The sequence below is a fragment of the Saccostrea cucullata genome, unplaced genomic scaffold, assembly GCF_032062105.1.
Source record: "Saccostrea cucullata isolate Sc308-1 unplaced genomic scaffold, CSIRO_AGI_Scuc_v1 ctg1398, whole genome shotgun sequence".
NCBI classification, from domain to species: domain Eukaryota; kingdom Metazoa; phylum Mollusca; class Bivalvia; order Ostreida; family Ostreidae; genus Saccostrea; species Saccostrea cuccullata.
This window is the reverse complement of record NW_026929212.1, coordinates 197,179-217,315: the sequence shown is the minus strand read 5'-3', so window position 1 is coordinate 217,315 and position 20,137 is coordinate 197,179. Positions and strand designations below refer to the sequence as shown.

Here is a 20,137-nt window from a genome sequence, read left to right as displayed (position 1 = left end):
TGTACCTTCTTTTGATGTGTCAAGTTCAGAGGTTCATGCACAGAAAACTTGTGTTCATAGGTGCTCCATTTTTCAGTTATTTTAGACAAGCTCAAGGTTGAAAACACATGATACATCTAAGGATGCAGGGGATTATTTCTCTCTCTCTCTCTCTCTCTCTCTCTCTCTCTCTCTCTCTCTCTCTCTCTCTATATATATATATATATATATATATTATATGATTGAATAATTTCCATCTCTCTGATTGGCTGAGATCAAACTATGTTAGAAAAATATTGCGTTGTATTGACCTGCACGTGACGTTCCAGGTCAATACAAGGATTTATTTCCTCTACATTGATCTAAAAATAGATTTGGAGATTCAAAATTGATACAAATTGTTTTAGAAGGCTATTTTAACGACTATGATTTTAATTTTCATGTAAACAAAACATAAGCGAATATATATTTTAGGCGAGGGTGGTAAGAGGGGATGCAGGGACCCCCCCCCCCCTTCCAACACTTTAACTGAACAATTTTGTTTAACTTTTTGGCGGTCAGTTTTCACTAACAATACTCTTTCCTTTCAAAATCTATCATATAAAAAAGACTGACATATATTTTTTTCATTGCAACTAAAATTGATATAAAAAACGTTTCAAATTGATACGACTGGTAAGGTTTATTCACATTTTAATTCTGCATCTTTCATGTATTTGGCTAGGACTTAATAAAATAAGTTGTATCATTTTATCAGTGAATCATTTAATAAAACAATTATTGCTGTTTTTTCGGTCAATACAATGATTAAGCCATCTTCAAAGTACAATATTCACCTCGCCCTTCGGGCTCGGTGAATATTGTACTCCTCAGATGGCTAAATCATTGTATTGACCTCAAAAACAAGCAATAATTGTATAATATACATATGTATATACACATGTATATATAACTTATTTTTATGCCTTCTTTATAATTATGAAATATAGGTAGATAAATAAAAGTTTTACAAATATATAAACTACAAAGTTATTAAAAGTGTGTGTGTTGATTTATTTAAAGTAATATACGCCGTATGGATGCCGATTTGTATGTGAAACAAAATGATTAAATGATTTGAAACACATCAAGTGTAATGAAAAAATAATATTTACACAAAATTTAACTATAAAATTCGTTGTAATAACAGAACAATAAAGCAATATCTGCAGTCAAGAATTCAATATTTTCATGAATATTAATTAAGGAAGTGCGTAAACAGTAGGTCTAAATATAGACTTGTATGTCCACGGGAAATTATAGACAAAGAGGCACGTTGCATTTTGACAACGATTTTAATAAAAGGTTTATATGCGTTATAACAGAGTATAGATGGTTGATACTGATTACATTTACAGATAAGTTATATTAATAGTAACACGCCATCCATGTCGAAAGTGAGTTGTATCTCAAAGGGCTTACCTCGTTTTCTTGACGCCGTGTTTGTTTATCAATCTAAAAGTAGCGACGGCGTCACGTGGTGGATTTACTTAAAAATAGGCATTATTCTCCTTGCAGGATAATAAGTAATTATAATTTAATAATTTTATAACGAATTTTATTTAAATGGTGTAATTTACAGCATTTTCGTAACTTTTATTGGTAAACAAAATATATAAATTTCCAGCCGTATTTTAAAATGGCGCACGTTATGGCGTATAATACTTTAACATTTTGCTGAATTAATTATTTTCCCGCCAAAACTCTATTGAGCGATTGGTGTGGACATATCACATGACTAGTGACCATAGACAGGTTTTTGAATCTATTTGGGGTGTTGGTCATTCTTGTCCAGTGTTGTGGTACCAGCAGGTTGTGTCTATATTTAGTTTACTTTAGTGGACATGTATGTTTGACTTTTTGTTTGGTTTTTAACTTTGAAGTTTCAGAATTGTTTCGGGATGATATTTCCAGTAGATAAAACTTGCATGTTTAATTCTTTTAGTTTAGCACAGCACTTAGTTAAATAACCAGATAATTTGGAGATCCTAAATTCCATAATTTTGGTAAGTCGTTTGTTAAATACTATTTGTAAATGTAAGTGTAAATAATTGTTTTATTTTATCACTAAACATTCATAGTTAAATAGGTTCAGTGGAGATTACTTTATGAATTAAATTTATAAGTATTTAAAATATAACTATATTGAGTAATTGTTCGTATACGTATTTTCAGTGAGAGACTATTTTATGATTAGCCTTTTGTATTATAATATGAACAATTGATTATTTTATACATTATTGAGGTTTTGTCAATTATTTTACAGGGTCAATTATGTTTATTATCGGGAATATCCTATTTCCTATACTGAAAGTAGGATTCTTGCCTGGAAAGCAATATAAAAGATCGACAGAAAGATTTTTATGCCCCCATAAATGAAGTTTCAAGGGTATATTTTGTCCTGTCCATCCATCTGTCTGTCTGTTTGTCCACGAAAACTTTAACATTGTCCATAATTTTTGATTAAGTTAAACTATAACTTTCATATTTCTATCATAGCAAATGTAGCAATAAAATTAAATTGTAATTCAATAAAATTAAATTGTAATTCATTTTTTGTGAATTTGCGGAGAGAAATTATTATAACAGATGCGAGCTCTGAAGATAAAAGACGCTGGCCACTAGGAATTGAACTTTAACCTCGACGGTACCAATTCATTGGAATGTGGCTGTTTACTTGTTTATAAAAATTAAACTTTTAATACCATTTTGTGTTCTTCGACAAAAAAAATCAGCATGCGTTATCAGGGGTTTTTAAAAAAATATCAAATTTTGAGAATCTTTGCATTGTTCAAAGAAAAATGTATAAAAATTACGAAACAAAAATTCCAGATTTTTTTTTCATAAAAATTGTTTTAAAAGGGTTGTTCAAATCCATATATAGACATTAAAAATGTTACAGACAGGTCCTTTATCCAGTGGAACTCTTCAACTCCAAGGAAGAACCTAAAGTTCAAGCTACATCTCTTCGAACCAGTACTTTCAGTCCTTTGATTCTAATTATAAAAATCGGGATCGGCATTTGGTTTTGTGTACACAAAGCCAGCACAAAGGGCCAAGGTGCATGTCGATAATGTTTAGCTGGGTATTTCCATTTGTAACATTAATTAAATTCTGTTGATTGATCCTTGCTCTTCACTGCCAAAAGATAAGATTACCACGAATAAAATTATCCCCGAGAAGATATGAAAAAGGGTAAGTATACTATGGAGATAAGAGGACATATCTCGCGTCCTGACGCGTACATGCCATGTATGTATGGCGCAGGCTAAATTATTGATTATAAATGAAATGTCGTATATGACGTGTAACAGACCTATTGACTCTCATTTGATTTCGTCGTATTTCTAAATTTACGGATTTATACCCCCAAGTTCGTCTCAGGCTTTGCTCTTTAAATATTATGAATTATGAAAACACGGAAATCGAAAATAAAATCGTTTGCAATTTAGAAGTTAAGCCAAATAAATACATGTAATTTTATGATTATGATATGTCCAAATTTCACGCTTTTCATGCCCCTGGATAAAGGCTGGATTGAAAGATTGACCATGTGCTTGATCTTGGACAAGTGCATGAAAATCAGGCTGATTAACTTGTTAAAAACTCAAACCTTGGCCATAACTATTGATAACTGTTGAACAGTTAAAAAATAAGGGCTTACATATTTAGGTAGACCTAAATTTCTTGTAATAAGACCTTTTTTACCTTGACATTTGGTATTTGACATTTATTTTGAGATGATATCGGTTGCCAATGATAAGAGTAAATAGGTCAGGTGTAGTCAGCCTATTTTTTTTCATCTTTAATTTCTTTGCATATAAAAAGTCAAAGGTATGCCAGACTCATTAGTATAATCTTGCGCATTACATATAGATGATTTTTTTATTCTTTATAAACATGATATAGGACTGTTGCAAATGTTTGATTTGCATTTAAATAATTTATATATTAGGACATGTTTTACAGTTTAAAAGTGTTAGAATAATCGATTATGTGTATTTGAAACTGTCTAAATAAGTATGACATAATATTATACTTTCATGTAAATTACTTGAATCTGATTCGTCGAGAAACATTTGATAAAAATCACTTCTTTCCGCTGAGTAATGAATCCATACCCTTCTGCGTAGCAACAGTCAACATTGCTTGACGACGGATGGTATTGCAAAAAATAGTGACTGCGCAGAATTTATGCGCATGGTTCACTGTAATATGCATTTGTATAAAACATTCAGTATAATAAAAATATTGCATGTAGTTGGGTAAAATTTTCACCCCCTCATAAACCATTGTCAACCTGGGTTGACAATGGTTTTCTTGGGGTGAAAATTTTCAATGTTACACTCAACTACATGCAATATTTATATATTGAATTCCCTAAGAATGGGATAGTCCAATCCACACTTTGCAATAGTTATGTGGTTTATATATCCCTTTGCTGGGTCAACCAAAAGGGAAAGAATTGACATTTCTCTTCTTTATGCTAAGCACTAATCATTTTGGCATGCTCCGATAAATCCACTGTGTGTAAATTTTTTTCTTGTGATATATGGATAGCTCCATCTTGTGACAAACATTTTACTAGATGCGCAGAATTTTTCGTGTCAGTTGATAGAGTAGTAAACCAGAAAACTAGAAAAGTTACATAATCTATGGGTTTTACCACAAAAATGGCAGCCAAGGGACATAACTTTTGAAAAGTGTGGATTCAGAGATTCAAAGATGCCCAATATTCTCCATGTTATGCTTCTCCATCGGCTCAATGGCTAATGAATGCACAAACACGGGTTTAAGATAATATGTTCAATGGTTTGACGGTTACCTTCAGCGAACTGTACTAACAGATACCTATAACAGACTCAGCTCACACTTGTCTTGGTGATCTGCCTCTTTAAAATTTAAACCGCACAGTCTAGACTATGATTTCACATGACTCAATAATTTACAGAGAAAGCAAAGAGTCTGGTTTAATGTTACGAAACAACAGGTCTGACACGTGCAAATATATATATTTACATTTGCTGATGTCTTTCCTTATATAACAATAATAATGAAGTCAAAATTCAGTTTTCATTTCAATCAATTTTTCTTGCACTGCATATGTGAAATGCGTTCTTTCTGATTTCTGAATTACCATTAAAACAAGACAAAATAGCATTTAAAATTTTTTTTTACCACAAATCCCTGTGTCCTTAGGAAGACCCCCATTGAATTGGAGGTCAATGATGATTAAAAATTGGTTTTGTTTAAAAAGTGAGGAACCTAATGCTCTGTATATATATTTACATTTGCTGATGTCTCTCCTTATATAACAATGATAATGAAGTCAAAATTCAGTTTTCATTTCAATGACATGCAGCTGGTTTCTTGCACTGCACAAGCCATTTGGAAAGTTTTGATTGTGAAATCCTTTCTTTCTGTTTTTCTGTAACACTTCCCTTTCTGAGTGATATCTTGAAAAGCCAGAGCTTTTTTAAAGACTTTTTTTTACCACAAATCCCTGTGTCCTTAGGAAGACCCCCATTGAATTGGAGGTCAATGATGATTAAAAATTAGTTTTGTTTAAAAAGTGAGCGAACCTAATGCTCTGTTTGTTCTTTTCAGGTTTGGACAATAATTAAGTCATGATGGAAGAGGTCAGAAGCTGGCATGTACCTTGTCATGAATATCCACTATCTGATGAAGAGAAAACAGGTATGTATCAGGGTTTCAGATTGGCGTCGGTCATCGGCCATTTGCCGATAAAAATTCAAAATGGCCGAAAAAAATCAAATTAATCTGCCAAAATGGCCTATGGGTTTTACATTGAGCAGACATAATCAGGTTGGGCACAATTCCTTTTTCGGGGAAGTATTACTGTAAAAGGGAACTATTACTCTTTTCAGTAATAAAAACATTACTGAATTCGGGAATTTTCACTCATGTAGCCTCTATTCTTGTGTTTGTTTTGATTAAAAGATAAAGTGCAAGAATATTTTCACATCCTCTAAATATTTAATGTCTGTTAAATGTATGTGTGATCAAAACTGCAATATTTATGGCTGCAAAAAGCTGAAAAAGAGTGATGAAATATTTCTATGATAAAGATTTCTTACGGTAGCTTACCAGTGTTAAAATTGTGTTAATGGATACGTTCAGCACTTGTTAACTCGTTCATGAGATTATTCATTCTAATTTAATTTTATACTATTTCTTAAAATGAAATCGTAACAATAATTTTAAATATCAATGCTTATTTTATAGATGAAAATAATTATTTGAAATATTAAATTTCAAACAATATTCTTTTAAAATTGTCCTGGAATGAATGTCCTTATTTTCAAACAATATTCTTTTAAAATTGTCCTGGAATGAATGTCCTTAAGATTCCATACTTTTTATACCATTATCAACATGGAAAATTATTAAATCTCATCTTACTCTTTTCTGCAGCAATGGAGGTCCAAATTTTTCAGTCAGCAAGGTTTGTTTGATAAAGATAAAACACATCACACTGTATTTTTTATGCACTTTTTATTTAATAAATGGATGTGAGGCATTATTTAAAAAAGGTGACAAAAATTCCCCAATTGAGTAATGTTTTTATTACTGAAAAGAGTAATAGTTCCCTTTTACAGTAATACTTCCCCGATTTAGGAACTGTGCCCAACCTGATAATGGCCGATTATTTTCTCTATGTAAAGGCCAGTCGTATAGTATTTCTCCCATTCAGATCCAATATTGTTTTTTAAAATACTTTCTGCAACTGCAGATTCAATCAGCCAATTACATTTGGATATTAGATTCTGACAAAAAATACTTATATTTTATTTCCAAATCCAAGAGCAATGAGCATAAAAGTAGGCCTAGTGATGAATGTTGAAAACATCGAAGAAATCCATGTCATGTTGTTATTTTTACCGCCATGATTGTACATGTGGTCGGACTAATAGCAGGAAGCGACAATATTGTAAGGTTTTACTATACAAAGGAAAACATTTTTAATCTAGGCAATCTTTAAATGTAATTATACATATAATGAGAAATACAGGTCTAATTTCTGGATAATTATTTTTAAGAAATTGTAATAATAAGAAATAAATTCATAGGATAGGACTAATATCAGTAAAACATCCATTGAATGGAATTAAACAAAACAATTTCCATTCTGTTTGAATAAATTTAAAATAAAATTTAAAAGAAACAAAATAAATAATATAATTATTTTCCACTTTTTATTAAAAAAAATTAATGAACTTTTTAAAATATTTTTTGTAATTAAATGATTGTTTTGTAAACGTCAGATAAATCTGAGTAAGTTTAAATTTTCTATTGGCCTATAGTTTTAGGAAGTTTAGGACAAAATGGCCTATAACTTTTCAGGTAAATATGCCATATGTCCTATGGTTACTTATTTCAATCTGAAACCCAGATGTATTGGTATTCATGAAATGAAAATCTTTTGTCCAATAGATATTTTCCACTTACAAGAGCTATTCCCCCTCTGCAGACCATTCTGGGGTTAGTTGATATGATTTGAAACATAACAATTTGTTGTTGGGCAAACATGAAGGTCACTTGACCCTCTCAGCCAATCAGATTCTATTTCATTGCTGATAATTTCAATTGAGGTATAATGATATAATTTGATTAAAAATTCTTGATTAGGGGTGTCAAACAGGTACTAATTTCTTTTGTGTGGGCAAAACTACTGAAAATCACATTTTATTCGAGAACTTTATTTATGAATAATTAAGCGAGACAATGAGCTCGCAAAAATTTCACTCTCACGTTAAAAAGTATTCCTTAGATTATATAGAGGAAAAACAAGATTTTGTGAAAATTATGTCTTGCTAATAAAGAGTCAATGACTATCTCGCGAAAATAAGGTGTCGGGAAAATTTAGTGATCTACAGTATTTACATGTACCTGCAGTTGTCTCCAAGGTGGCCCAGTTGGTTTTGATTAAACTGACTGATGGAACCCATTAAATTAAAGAGAATTTTTCCTTTTGTTAACCCCATTTATCCCATGGATATGTTTTGATATCACACAATGAAGTGAAGTTGTGATGTCACAATAATTCATAAAAAGTTGAGTCATATATAAAAACGATGTAAAGCATCGGTTGTGAAGTATTAAATATGGGAAAAAAAGAATCTTCCATAATTTGTTGTTGGATATGAATTTTATCCAACTGGTTGTCCCCTTTCCAAGGCATGGAGATAAAAAAAACATGCACACACACACACAAATCACTGGATAAAAATCTAATCTCAACAAATCATATGATATCCTATACTTTTAGCATTCTTACATATTACTTGCTGTGGTTGTAGAAAAGAAAGAGACATCAGAGCAGCCTGACCCCATAAATGAGGAAGAGCCATCTGACCCAATTACTGAAGAAGAGCAGTCTGACCCAATTAATGAGGAAGAAGAAAAAGAACAGGAGAAGGTTTGTAAATTTTATGGGCCTTGTCTCAAAATGATAGGGACCAAAAGTAAAGTTGCATTACTGAGACAAAGTATCTACATGTAAGCTCTATCTGTACCAAACTTGCATTGATGACGGATCTAGGGATTGGCACCACAGCACTTGCTATGGATGCTGTATCTGACCTATATTTTCTAGATAAGTGATCAGGTTAAAGTTGTAGGAGCAGGTCCACTATTAAGTAACTTTATGCCCCACCTGGACCAAACTTTCAGGGATGACAGCTTTAGGGGTTTAGCTTGACAAATTCACTTCAGGTGCTGGATCTGACCTATATTTTCCACATGGGTGATTTCAGCACACCTAAGGATGAAAACCAGACTTGCTTTGGATGCTTTGGATATTTGAAATGACCAAGTTTTCTTGATAAGTAAACAGGTTAAATGTTTTCTGAGGAGGTATATTTCCAAATAACTGTAAGTCGTACTTAAACCATACTTGCATTGATATTGATCTTTGGATGTACAATAGAAAAAAATTATGATACTAGATTTGCTTTACTTAAAAATAATGATCATTTAGGTGAGCTTCGTAAACTTTGATTACTTATGCTTTTTCTTAAGTATGGAATTTTGAATGATAATGGCTTAACTAGAACCTTTTAAAGAGAAATACTGTATCACAAACAAATTTTCTTCTCTGTAGTACAGAAGATATACTATGGTATTTTTTCAGCATATTTCAGCAAATTCAGTATTTCATTTAACAGACATCTTATCAGAAAAAATGTAGTAGTGAGAAATGTAAACAATAGACCTAGAAAACAGTTTCCAAAAAAAAATTCACAAACAAAACCTTTACATGAAACTTATCTCAAGAATTATATAGAATATTTTATAGTTGCATTAGGCCATAATAAAAATATTCCTAGATTCTCATCCCCACCCGCCCTGATTTTATACCCCCGCCTTGATTTTTTTAAATTTCTGTTTTTCTTCGTCTCAGTTCTGATCGGGATTGGTATTCACCTTCCATTATACTTTCATTTTAAATCCCGCGAAAGTCGACATGATTTTGACAGCTGAAAAGATGGTAATTGCTGTAATACATGCGTATATATTTTAAACAAGGGTCATTATGGTGATGATGTGAAGTAAGAGATAAATGAACCTTTACTATGATGTTTATTCGTGTATTGTAGATAAAATTACACCGATTGACCAGGTCAATAAAAAATCTACAAATTGAAAAAAAAAAAAATATAAAATAAAAGCCGCCTGCCCGTCTCAATTTTTAAAAAAATTCGGATGAGAATCTAGCAATTTATTTATTATGGCCTTATCTCACTTTTATCAAATTTTGCTGGTGGATTGGACAAGCATAAAGCAAAAAGTTATTTTTCAAATTTACAGGATGAACCCACAGCTAACTCGACCAATTTAACTGAAAATGATGATGAAAGCACAGAAAATGTGACTGCCGAGGACAATCAAACTGAGAATCCGGACACACAGAACAGTACTAATGTAAATAAAAAGCATTTCGAATGTCACATGTGTGGGAAAATCTTGACTCGTGCGGAACATTTAAAGAGACACATATGGACGCATACAGGCGAAAAACCTTATAAGTGTGATCTGTGCGAGAGAGCGTTTTGCGCCAAGTCTGACTTAGATAGACATATAAGGACACACACTGGTGAAAAACCTTTTAAGTGCGACATTTGTGGAAAAGCATTCAATGTAAAGGCATCCCTTAATTACCATATGAGGATCCACACGGGGGAAAATCTGTATAATTGTGATTTATGCGACAAGGCCTTTGGGAAGAAAACTTCCCTGCAGAAACACATGAAGACGCATTTAGACAAACCTTTGGTATGTGAAGTTTGTCAGAAGGAATACAGTGAAAAAGTAGATTTAGATAAACAACCGTTACCATACAAAGGTACCTATCCTAAAAACTGTGTCATGTGTGGAAAGACGTCAAATAAACTTGTCCTCTTACCAGGCCTCATGGGGTTGGAGGATAAAAGATTTGAATGTGATGTGTGCGGAAAGATTTTCACTCACTCTGGAGTCTTAAAGATACATATTAGGACACACACGGGGGACAAGCCTTATAAATGTGATGTGTGCGACAAGGCGTTCAACCAGTCGGGAAATCTACAGATTCACATGCGGAAACATTCCGGCGACAGGCCGTATAAATGTGATTTGTGTGAGAAGGCGTTCAACCAGAGAGGAAACTTGCAGATCCATATGCGGACACACACGGGAGATAAACCGTATAAATGTGAAGTGTGCGGAAAGGCTTTCACTGGGGCAGGCACCTTACAGAGACACATGAGAAGGCATACAGGTGACAAACCTTACAAATGTGAAGTGTGTGGAAAAGCATTCACAGTGTCAGGTTCTCTAAAGAGTCATATGAGGACACACACAGGGGATAAACCCTATAAATGTGATGTGTGTGGGAGGGCATTCACGGTGTTAAGTACCTTACAAAAACACGTGGTGACACATACGGACGAAAAGCCTTTTAACTGTGGCGAGTGCGGAAAAACATTTAAAATGAAAGCGTACTTAAAGGACCACATGAGGACGCATAGAGGTGAAAAATATAAAAAATACAGAAAGCCATCTAAACGAGAGAAATTAAAAGATGCAGGAATATCTAAACAGGCAAAAGTATGAGAGAAATATAAACACGCAGTTATTTCATTCAAGGACATGTGCTTCAAAGGACTTTGTATGCCCTACTCTGCCCATTACTGTAAATCACTTTTTTTTACACAAGAACTTTGTTTTTGTGTAATATAGCATAATTTATGTGAGATTTTATGCTCTTGAATATTTCATTCTCATGTATAATGAAATTCCTTAAGATTATATAGAGCAATGACCACAATTCGTGAAAATTTTGTCTCCCTAATAAAGAGTCAATGACTATCTTGCGAAAATAAGGTGTCGCTAAAATCAAGTGATCTCCTGTATATAAACGGAACATACAATGTCTATTTCTGACAGACTATCTACTGTTTTCATGGTTATTTCATTATAGCTATATTCTGTATTTTTTGTTGACATTTATTATTCAAAAGCTTTGCATCCTCCAAGAGGCACACACATTTCTGATACAGATACAGAGTGGAAACTGTGGAAACAAAAGTAACAAAAATATATAAAGGAAGATTTGAAATCCACCTTAAGATTTGCATTCTTTTCTATAACTTTTTAAGGTTTCCTTACCCCCTTTTGATAATTGGTGTTGTGGCCTTGTGTTAATGTCTTTCATCTTATAATTCTTAAGAAAATAAATACTAGTAACTAATAGGACTTTTACTCAGATTTATATATTTCTGTAGATTGTCTGTGACAAACCAAATATTTATTAGCCTCCTTTTCATACACAGGTATCTTGAAGATACTAGTATTTGGGATTGTCTGTATGAAGATTTTTGTGCGAGTTTTATTTATGTTGTACATGTAATAAGAAGTAATATTGTATGGAGTGTGTTGAGAATACAAAATTTTATTTTAGTGGTGAAAGGAATCAGTAAGCATGGTAAAGGGTAAAACTAGTGATTAGTGATATTGTTATTTGTCGGTGGTTTATGCTTGTTGTGTATTCACATGCTGTCATTTGTGTTTACTGTTCTATACCCTTTGATGTACTGTATTTAATTGGATTTTTAAATAATAAAATATGTATAAAAAGTTATATATTTTCTAAGTTCACTGATTTTTAAAGAGCTGATAAATGAACTTTTCCATTATGAAAGGGACAGTATTGAAGAATTTGATTGATGAAATATATGGAGATAACGAACATTATTCATGAGAAAAAGTTCTTAAAATTATACAAAATAGGAGCAGAACAAGCACGGACCTCCAAAACTTGAATTCTTCAGAGGTGGAATCAGGTGCCATAGATGAGTGAGCATCCCTTGCTGACTAGTCAATAATTTATTCATCTATTCTCCAACATAAAACATTACTTTTCAACTGTATTTACAACCATTCCCCACAATGAATTGAAGTCTATGCTTTAATTTTTTTGCTGTCATAGGCAGCTTAATTCATATGTGTACTTGTCACTTGCGGAATAATTTTGTTAAAAACATTCTGTTTGTACATAATAGCAAGGACTGTGACTCTGACTGTGAGGCTGATAATGATAAGATGCGTTGAGATTTTGTAGGCAAGTACTACAGTAAAAATCGATTATAACGAAGTCATTGGGACCTTTAAATTACTTCGGTTAATCCGAAAATCGTTAAATTCATACAGGAATTGTATAAAATGTATAAGGAATTCGTTAATTTTCTATTGCTGGGGATCCAAGATGACTTCGCTGTATCCATGAATTCGCAATATCCTTGTTCGCACTAAACGAGTTTTGCTGTATCTATCAGTAAGCAGAATGTTGACGGATTTTTTAATACTTATTTTTATGGCATTTTTTACATGCTGGATTGACTAAGTACTGTATGAAATACAAGACCACTTATGTCACTGGAGTGTTTAAGTCGTAAGAACAGTGTCAAGGTTTGTTAAATTAATGTATTCGACGGAAATAACACACTTGGCTGAAGATAAAAATAATTGTTTCGTATTAAAATATAGATGATGTAAATTTTTATGTTAATAATGTATTGCGAAATTTGCATGACCAGCCTTATCGTGTGAAACTTGTAGGAGTCCCCGCAAAGGACTGGGAAACTATCTCAGGTTCATGTAAGTAATTTTTACAAACTTTTAATTCATTTAAAAATTAATTAATTGCTTTATTGATTTCTTTGATATTTTTGTCAATGAATATTCCGCTATTACCTTCATGAGGTTTATGTCTGCCAATTTTTTCCCTACTCGAGAGCTTGCTCTCATTACGATTACGGATAATTTCTAAAGCAATGCTTGCTACTCACACGTGCGTGAGTTGAGTTTGAGGCATTTGAACAGTTAAAGTCGATCATGTAGCATTTCGTACAGTATTAACTCTACTCACATTGAAAAAAACACAACACAAACATACAATGCCTGACAGTCAGCCGTGATTGCTGGACGCCCTTAATTTATTACTGTTTTACATACATGTACATGTATTACAAATATATTGTGTAATGCAGAAAAACATGACGCTACCTGTCCTTTTCTTTACATGACAGCAAAATGTTTAAAAATCTAATGCCCTTTACAGAAACTCATACATTCTATGTACATGTATGTAAAACGTTCATTTCTAGTCAATATCTCAAGAACTTGTATAAGCTTTTGCAACGAAATTGTATAATATCACTCCCTTTGACCCAGTACGCTTTTCTTAAAGTGTCCACCCTTAATTATACCTTTTCAAATTAAAAAAAAAGTTATTATTTTTCTTTAATTTTTGTAATACATATGTTACTTTAAAAAAGAAGAGGTAGCCATCTCTGTAAAAGTAAATTTTGTTCCAAATATTTTCTATTTGTTCATTTCCTCAAATCCATTCGGCATGCACAAGAACGCTTTAGATTATTAGATTATAGAAAAAATAACTTTGGAATGGTCTTATCACTTTATCCTTGAAAATAAAGTTATGCATATATTTTCAGTGTATATGTATTATTAAAATAATTTCTTTGTATATTTCAGAAAGCTTTCCAATATCCTTGATATTTGAAGCAAAAACAAAAAACAAAAAAAAAAAAACAATGGCAGTCATCAAAATAGGACTTGTTTTCTTTGTTACTTGGGTCTTCTTTATTAAGAGTGGTCAACCACTGTCTCAGCCACATCCAAAATGCGAACAAATTTCGATTCCTCTGTGTAAGGACATATCGTACAATTATACAGTAATGCCAAATCTCTTAAACCACCAAAAGCAAAAGGACGCTGGTTTAGAGGTACACCAGTTTTTCCCCCTCGTCAAAGTTAATTGTAGAGCTTCTAAATTGAAGTTTTTCTTATGTTCGGTGTATGTTCCGGTGTGTTCTATCTTGTCAAAAGCAATCCCACCCTGTCGCTCAATCTGCGAGGAAGCTAGAGATGGTTGCGAACCATTGATGAGACAATTTGGATTTCAATGGCCAGCGAGTTTAGCATGTGAAAAGTTTCCAGAAAATCGTTTGTGTGCTCGTGAAAATATGCCTCCGCCTCAAAAGACTACCACACTCCCTCCAACAATCAGAAGTACACGTTTCTTAAGATCAACCAGTATGAGCGCTCAAACAACTTTTCAACCATATGCAAAATGCCAAGTGATAAAAGTTTCGATGTGCAAAGACATGCCCTACAATTATACAATATTGTCAAACCATGAACATCAAGGTGATATTGGTTTACAGCTGCAAACATTTACCCCTCTCCTGCAGTATGGATGTAGCCCAAAGCTGAAATATTTCTTATGTGCGTTGTATTTACCAATGTGCACAGCTCAGGGGGAAGCTGTTCTACCATGTCGCTCTACATGTAACGAAGTTAGAAACAGTTGTAAACCAGTATTGGAGAGTTTCGGATTTCCGTGGCCAAAGTTTTTAGCATGTGAAAAACTTCCCGATAGTGGTGCCTGCTCTCAAGAAACTACGCCTGGTCAAATAGAATCAACTACCAATCCCCCTTTAAAAAGAGAGTTAGTGCCTGGTCAAATAGAATCAACTACCAATCCCCCTTTAAAAAGAGAGTTAGTGCCTGATTATTATTCTAGTACAACTAATGCTGCAGAATCAGTAAACCACTCTTCTGTAATGGAAGGAGGAAAACATGCATCTTCAACAGAGGGGTCAAACAAGGGCAATGCCTGCTTCTCAGCGAATCTCATCCTTTATGTGTGTGCTATTTTTATGCAATGGATTTGTGTGCATTCTAGGGCTGGTGCTAGTTTCATTTGAAAGGATACATTTTTTGAAGAGATGTCTTTGTTATGGCAGTTTTCTTTTTCTTTTTTTTTTTTAAATAAGTTTTACAGTAATATAGATATTAATCATACATGCATGAATCATTCCCTTCTTTCTATTATCATTAAATTTTCTACACATGTAATGTATTTTTTTTATTTAGTGTACCTGTACATATGATAATAAATAAGAGAATATAAACATTTTGTTGTGGTATTTTCAGCCATGATGATTGGGACGGATGCTATTTTCCCACAGGCCGGTTTCACATTAACTGTAACAAATTGCAGAATCGCTACAAATATATATATATATATATATATATATATATATATATATATATATATATATATATATATATATATATATATATATATATATATATATATATATATATATATATATATATATAAGGGACGTCTTGTCCAAATCTAAAGATTCTGTTTCGAGGGGTTGTCAACCTAATGCCCACACCGTTACGGTTTGAAAAAGGGTCGGTCCTTGTTTTGTAATTAAGGAGCAAAAGTTCATTTTTCCGTTAAATAGTATATGGATTTAATAGTTAAAAATTTCTGAGGAGTGTAGTCTGGATCCTTCCAACAAGCTATAGATATACGTTTAAAAGATAATTTACTTCATTTCCATTTTACATTAACACCCCCTCCCCACTCAACACGGTTAGTGTAGATTATAGGTAATTTATTTATAGATTCATTCCTCTTTCTGTTTGATTTTTAGCTTGAAAATTCTTTTCCTGCAGATTTGTTCCATTCTAAGCTTCCCTAAAATGCCATGCAGAATCGGGACTTTTACAAATATTAATCTTTACAGGTAATTCATTTCTGACAAAACATCATCTGTCAATATATAGTTAAAAAAAATTAATTTGAAGGTTCAACTCTAAAACTCAATTATTCCCATGCTTTTGCGAGAAAATAACATAGTTAAAGTATATCAAAGCAAGATTACAGTTCCCCAAGGCCAGGACTAGGGAAAAATCAGTAGAGGTATAAAATCAATAATTGGATTTAAACGTCAGTTGACTCAACCACCGATCAACAAAGAATAAAAACAGAAAGGCACACACACCCTCTACCTCCCCCCCCCCACCCCTCACCCCGACACACACACACCCACCTCCCACACACACACACACACACACACACAAATAAAATGGGTTAAAAGTTGCAGTGTTGATCATTTCTACTCCTTGAGATATTTTGATATTTTGCCTAGATCCCATTTAATCGAATTCTTTTTGATTCATATGTCATTTTTTGCAATATGTGTTACAGAAATTATGTACCCTCGGCCAGTTTGTTTATTTATATAATGTATTTATGTTATTTGAACCCCATGTACCAATATTGATTTGGGTGAATAAAATGAACTTGAACCTGGACTTCTCAAATATGTTGTATCAGTTTGATTTTCAATTTATGTTACATGTTTATTGTTTTTTAGGGGTTAAACATGCAGTTAATTAAATCTCTGACCAGCCTTTTGGGGGCTGGTTAATTTCTTTACTAATTCTTGTAAATAAAATAGTTATAACTACATGAAAAAATCTTTATTTTGCTTTTTCTTCATTTTTTTGAAAATGATGTTGAATCAGGCTGTTTCACCACAATGATACTGTAAGAGAGATACTCTGCATTCTCCAGTCGAACAATCTTATTGGGGGGGGGGGGTATTTGTAACAAAGTTTTTATATAATTTATCACGTATAATTCTTTCTTAAGTCTTTACTGAGATTGAAATTTTTTAGGTTTTTCACACACAATCAACGCGCGGTTTTTAAAGCGGCTGCCATATTTACTTATTTATTTCCCATATTTTCGTTGAATGCATCATCCACTTAAATTTGAATTCATTTTGATCTTTTTATGTAGAGTCTTATCATGACTGATTAATCTACCACTTTTCAACGCAAGCAAAAAGCACTTAGCATAAAGAGAAGCATTAGTAGGTCCCTACGTATGTAATTCAAAAGCTTGAATTAAATCATATGGTCTTGAAAATGCTTTTAAAGGCAATAAGTATGTCAAGTATGTCGTGAGAAACAGGTTGCGCGGAATTCACTTTAAAATCAAAACGACGACTAGTAATGCAAAAAAAGTGGCTAAAATTCTCGTGAATTGTTGTGGACTTTTTTTATGTTTTAGGGTAGGCGAGGCATACCCCCTCTTCCCGCGAATAGTGAAAATTAATAGAAATTATGTAAATATGATTAAATTGAAACTAGATTTTTAAAAAATAAAATTTACACATATAAACTTCTTATCTTAAGATTTTTGGAACATCAGTCTAATAAGCAGTCCAGTTCTCCTTATTGAACGATTGTCTTGTCTGGACAGCTTTTAAAGCTGGGGAAAAATGGGGGGGGGTTTCTGACATTTTATAGTTTAAAAAAAAAAACAGTTTTTTTTTTAATACAGCTAAAATGAATTTTAATACAGGATTGATCAGACAAAATATTGCTTACAAGAATGATAAAGCCTATTCACTGGCGGATTACGAGCTGGAAACAGGATCCAGCCCCCCTTTTTATTGGTGTGTCTGCATCTACATGTATCATATTCATGATATGGATCTTCATCAATAATATTCTGACTTGCAGTCATGAAGCACGGGTAAATCAGATCGACTGGAGGGGAAACACTGATTCTCAAATTATAGTCTCAATTCGCTTTAAATAATGTACCGTGTTTTAAGTAATATAAATTTTCTAATAAATTTTATTTTCTGCCAGTCATATGAACCATTGTTGGTTGTTGATTAAAATACAACAATTGTTTGTTGTAACTTGAATGACTGTCTTAAGCGAAAATCGCATTTTATAGCAGAAATCGATATTTACGTTACTGTCGCCGATCATAGTGTAGTTTTTATTTTAAACCAAAGAAATTTTAAATCACTTACATATCTTTTTCTTAGTAAAATTGTCCTACATTTGATTTATATTTTCTGAATATCACACCCTTCACACATATGTGTGTTATGCATTTTTGAAAATTTTAATCTATTTGTCAAATTTTGATGTCACCGCAAAATCATTACTTTTCTATTTGGAAATTCAAAAGGACTTGAAGGATTGCTGAACTAACTCAATAGGATTAAGTTGTAACTTTTTAACATCATGAACACCTCTTATATTGCATGGAATGGTAAGATAAGACACTGTTTATCTGTATTTATATAAAATAGCCCCCCTTTTCTTATGAGTCCAATGGTTAAAAAATCCATCGATATTTACGTGTTAGTATTTATTCACAAATTAAGTAAGAGAACTACACTGTTTCCTATGGGTCAAATTGCCTTACACTTAAGCACTAGAATATACCTTTAATTAACAGTGGAATAATTAAACAACAGCATTAAAAGTTACGATAAATCTCAGAAAGATATTTACGTTAACGATATTTACGTTACCAATATTTACGTTACCATGTTTTAAAGTAAATTAAAATTAAAATCTAAAGCTGTATGAACAGATTTGCGAGTAAATTTTAATGATTTAAAAACTTAAAACATGAAGAAATACACTGTTTCTTTAAATGGCATTATTTTCTGTAAGAAGAGTGCAGAAATGCAAATGGAAGTGCACATGCAAAGGTGAACCTTTTTTACACAATATATTGTGCATCCGCGCGTGTGATTTGAAAATTGAATTGATATACGAGTAATATTATTCACAAGTAGAATTGGGGTTTGTGATCGAATGTTTCCATTTTGAGCAACTGGTTAATATAGCATAGTTTTAAGTGTAATGCACGTTATCATTCAGAACGTAAATCTGAAACAAAACTTTCTTAAAGTTTGTATTTTGCTGTTTGTTTCAACTGATATGTATCATCAACTTAAAAAAAAATCGTAATATACACTTAAATTGTATACCAAGCTAAATATTTTGAAGAAGAAAATATCATTTTTCGTAGGAAATATAATTCCACAGAATAGGCGCTGCGCTGCATAAAGGGGGGGGGGGGCTTCCACATCGGGTTAAAGAAAAAAAGACGGCTGTGGGTGTTGGGTGTCAAGAAAATGGTCGAAATTGAATCCATTTCCATTTCTGTTGCTTTGCAATAAATACATGTATTAAATTGTGCACCTGATTTTTCCCATTTAAATTGTTGCTTAGACAAACATGTAGAACTTAGAACGTATGCGTCTATGCTTTAATGGTACTGAAAATTCAATTTACGTTATATTAATGTAGAATGTAAGTATATTGCTCTATAGAGCACATATTATTTGCAAATGTAATTATTAACAAACCTTTTTAAGGGTGGTGGGGGTAACTTTGTTTTGTTTTAGAGATTTGACGATAAAGTTTCACAAGCAGTTAAGCATTTGAAATAATCAACAGATTAAATGGTGAAAGGAGGGTGTCATAAATTAAATGATCCCTCTACAGATAAGTAATAACTTGAGTTTTCAATTCAACCCTTTGTCAAGAACACAGATAAGAAAATTCATAAAAATCAATAATTTGAAATAATATATTCATTTTTCCCCGAATATACTTTTATTTTTGTTTGATATCTATGTGCGATATTTACGTGATATTTGACAAACACTTCGTAATCAGGTAATGGCGAAATATTTTACCTGCTGATATTTTAAATAATGTGCGTTTCTCTGAATAGATTAATAAAGAATTAAATAATGAAGTATTTTAGGTAATATTGTCGTTATTTAGCTTATCGTCAGATTTGATAAAAACTTTTTCAAAGAAAAAGGAAATAATGTCATTTAAGTGAAAATTATGCCTGTTTTGTTTTTACTCATAATTGAATCAAAGATTTTACAACCTTTTACAA

General features: G+C 32.4%; 2 protein-coding genes across 3 annotated transcripts; both read left to right on the top strand.

Annotated features, from left to right (window-relative positions):
* Positions 1 to 3,031: 3,031 nt before the first annotated feature.
* LOC134280100 (zinc finger protein OZF-like) lies at positions 3,032 to 12,160 on the top strand. 2 transcript variants are annotated; one of them, XR_009994839.1, is made up of 5 exons: positions 3,032 to 3,213; positions 5,626 to 5,715; positions 8,340 to 8,458; positions 9,850 to 11,476; positions 11,541 to 12,160. XR_009994839.1 is itself a non-coding variant. In XM_062762527.1 (4 exons), exons 2-4 carry the CDS (start codon positions 5,646 to 5,648, stop codon positions 11,131 to 11,133), a joined length of 1,473 nt encoding a protein of 490 aa, XP_062618511.1. In that variant the 5' UTR covers positions 3,032 to 3,213; positions 5,626 to 5,645; the 3' UTR covers positions 11,134 to 12,160. The 2 variants fall into 2 exon arrangements, 1 of the variants encoding a protein (XP_062618511.1); XM_062762527.1 differs by having other exon boundaries at positions 9,850 to 12,160.
* A 1,930-nt stretch (positions 12,161 to 14,090) lies between these two features.
* Positions 14,091 to 15,515, top strand: LOC134280099 (uncharacterized). Its single transcript, XM_062762526.1, has one exon. It carries the CDS (start codon positions 14,133 to 14,135, stop codon positions 15,306 to 15,308), a length of 1,176 nt encoding a protein of 391 aa, XP_062618510.1. The 5' UTR covers positions 14,091 to 14,132; the 3' UTR covers positions 15,309 to 15,515.
* Positions 15,516 to 20,137: the final 4,622 nt, after the last annotated feature.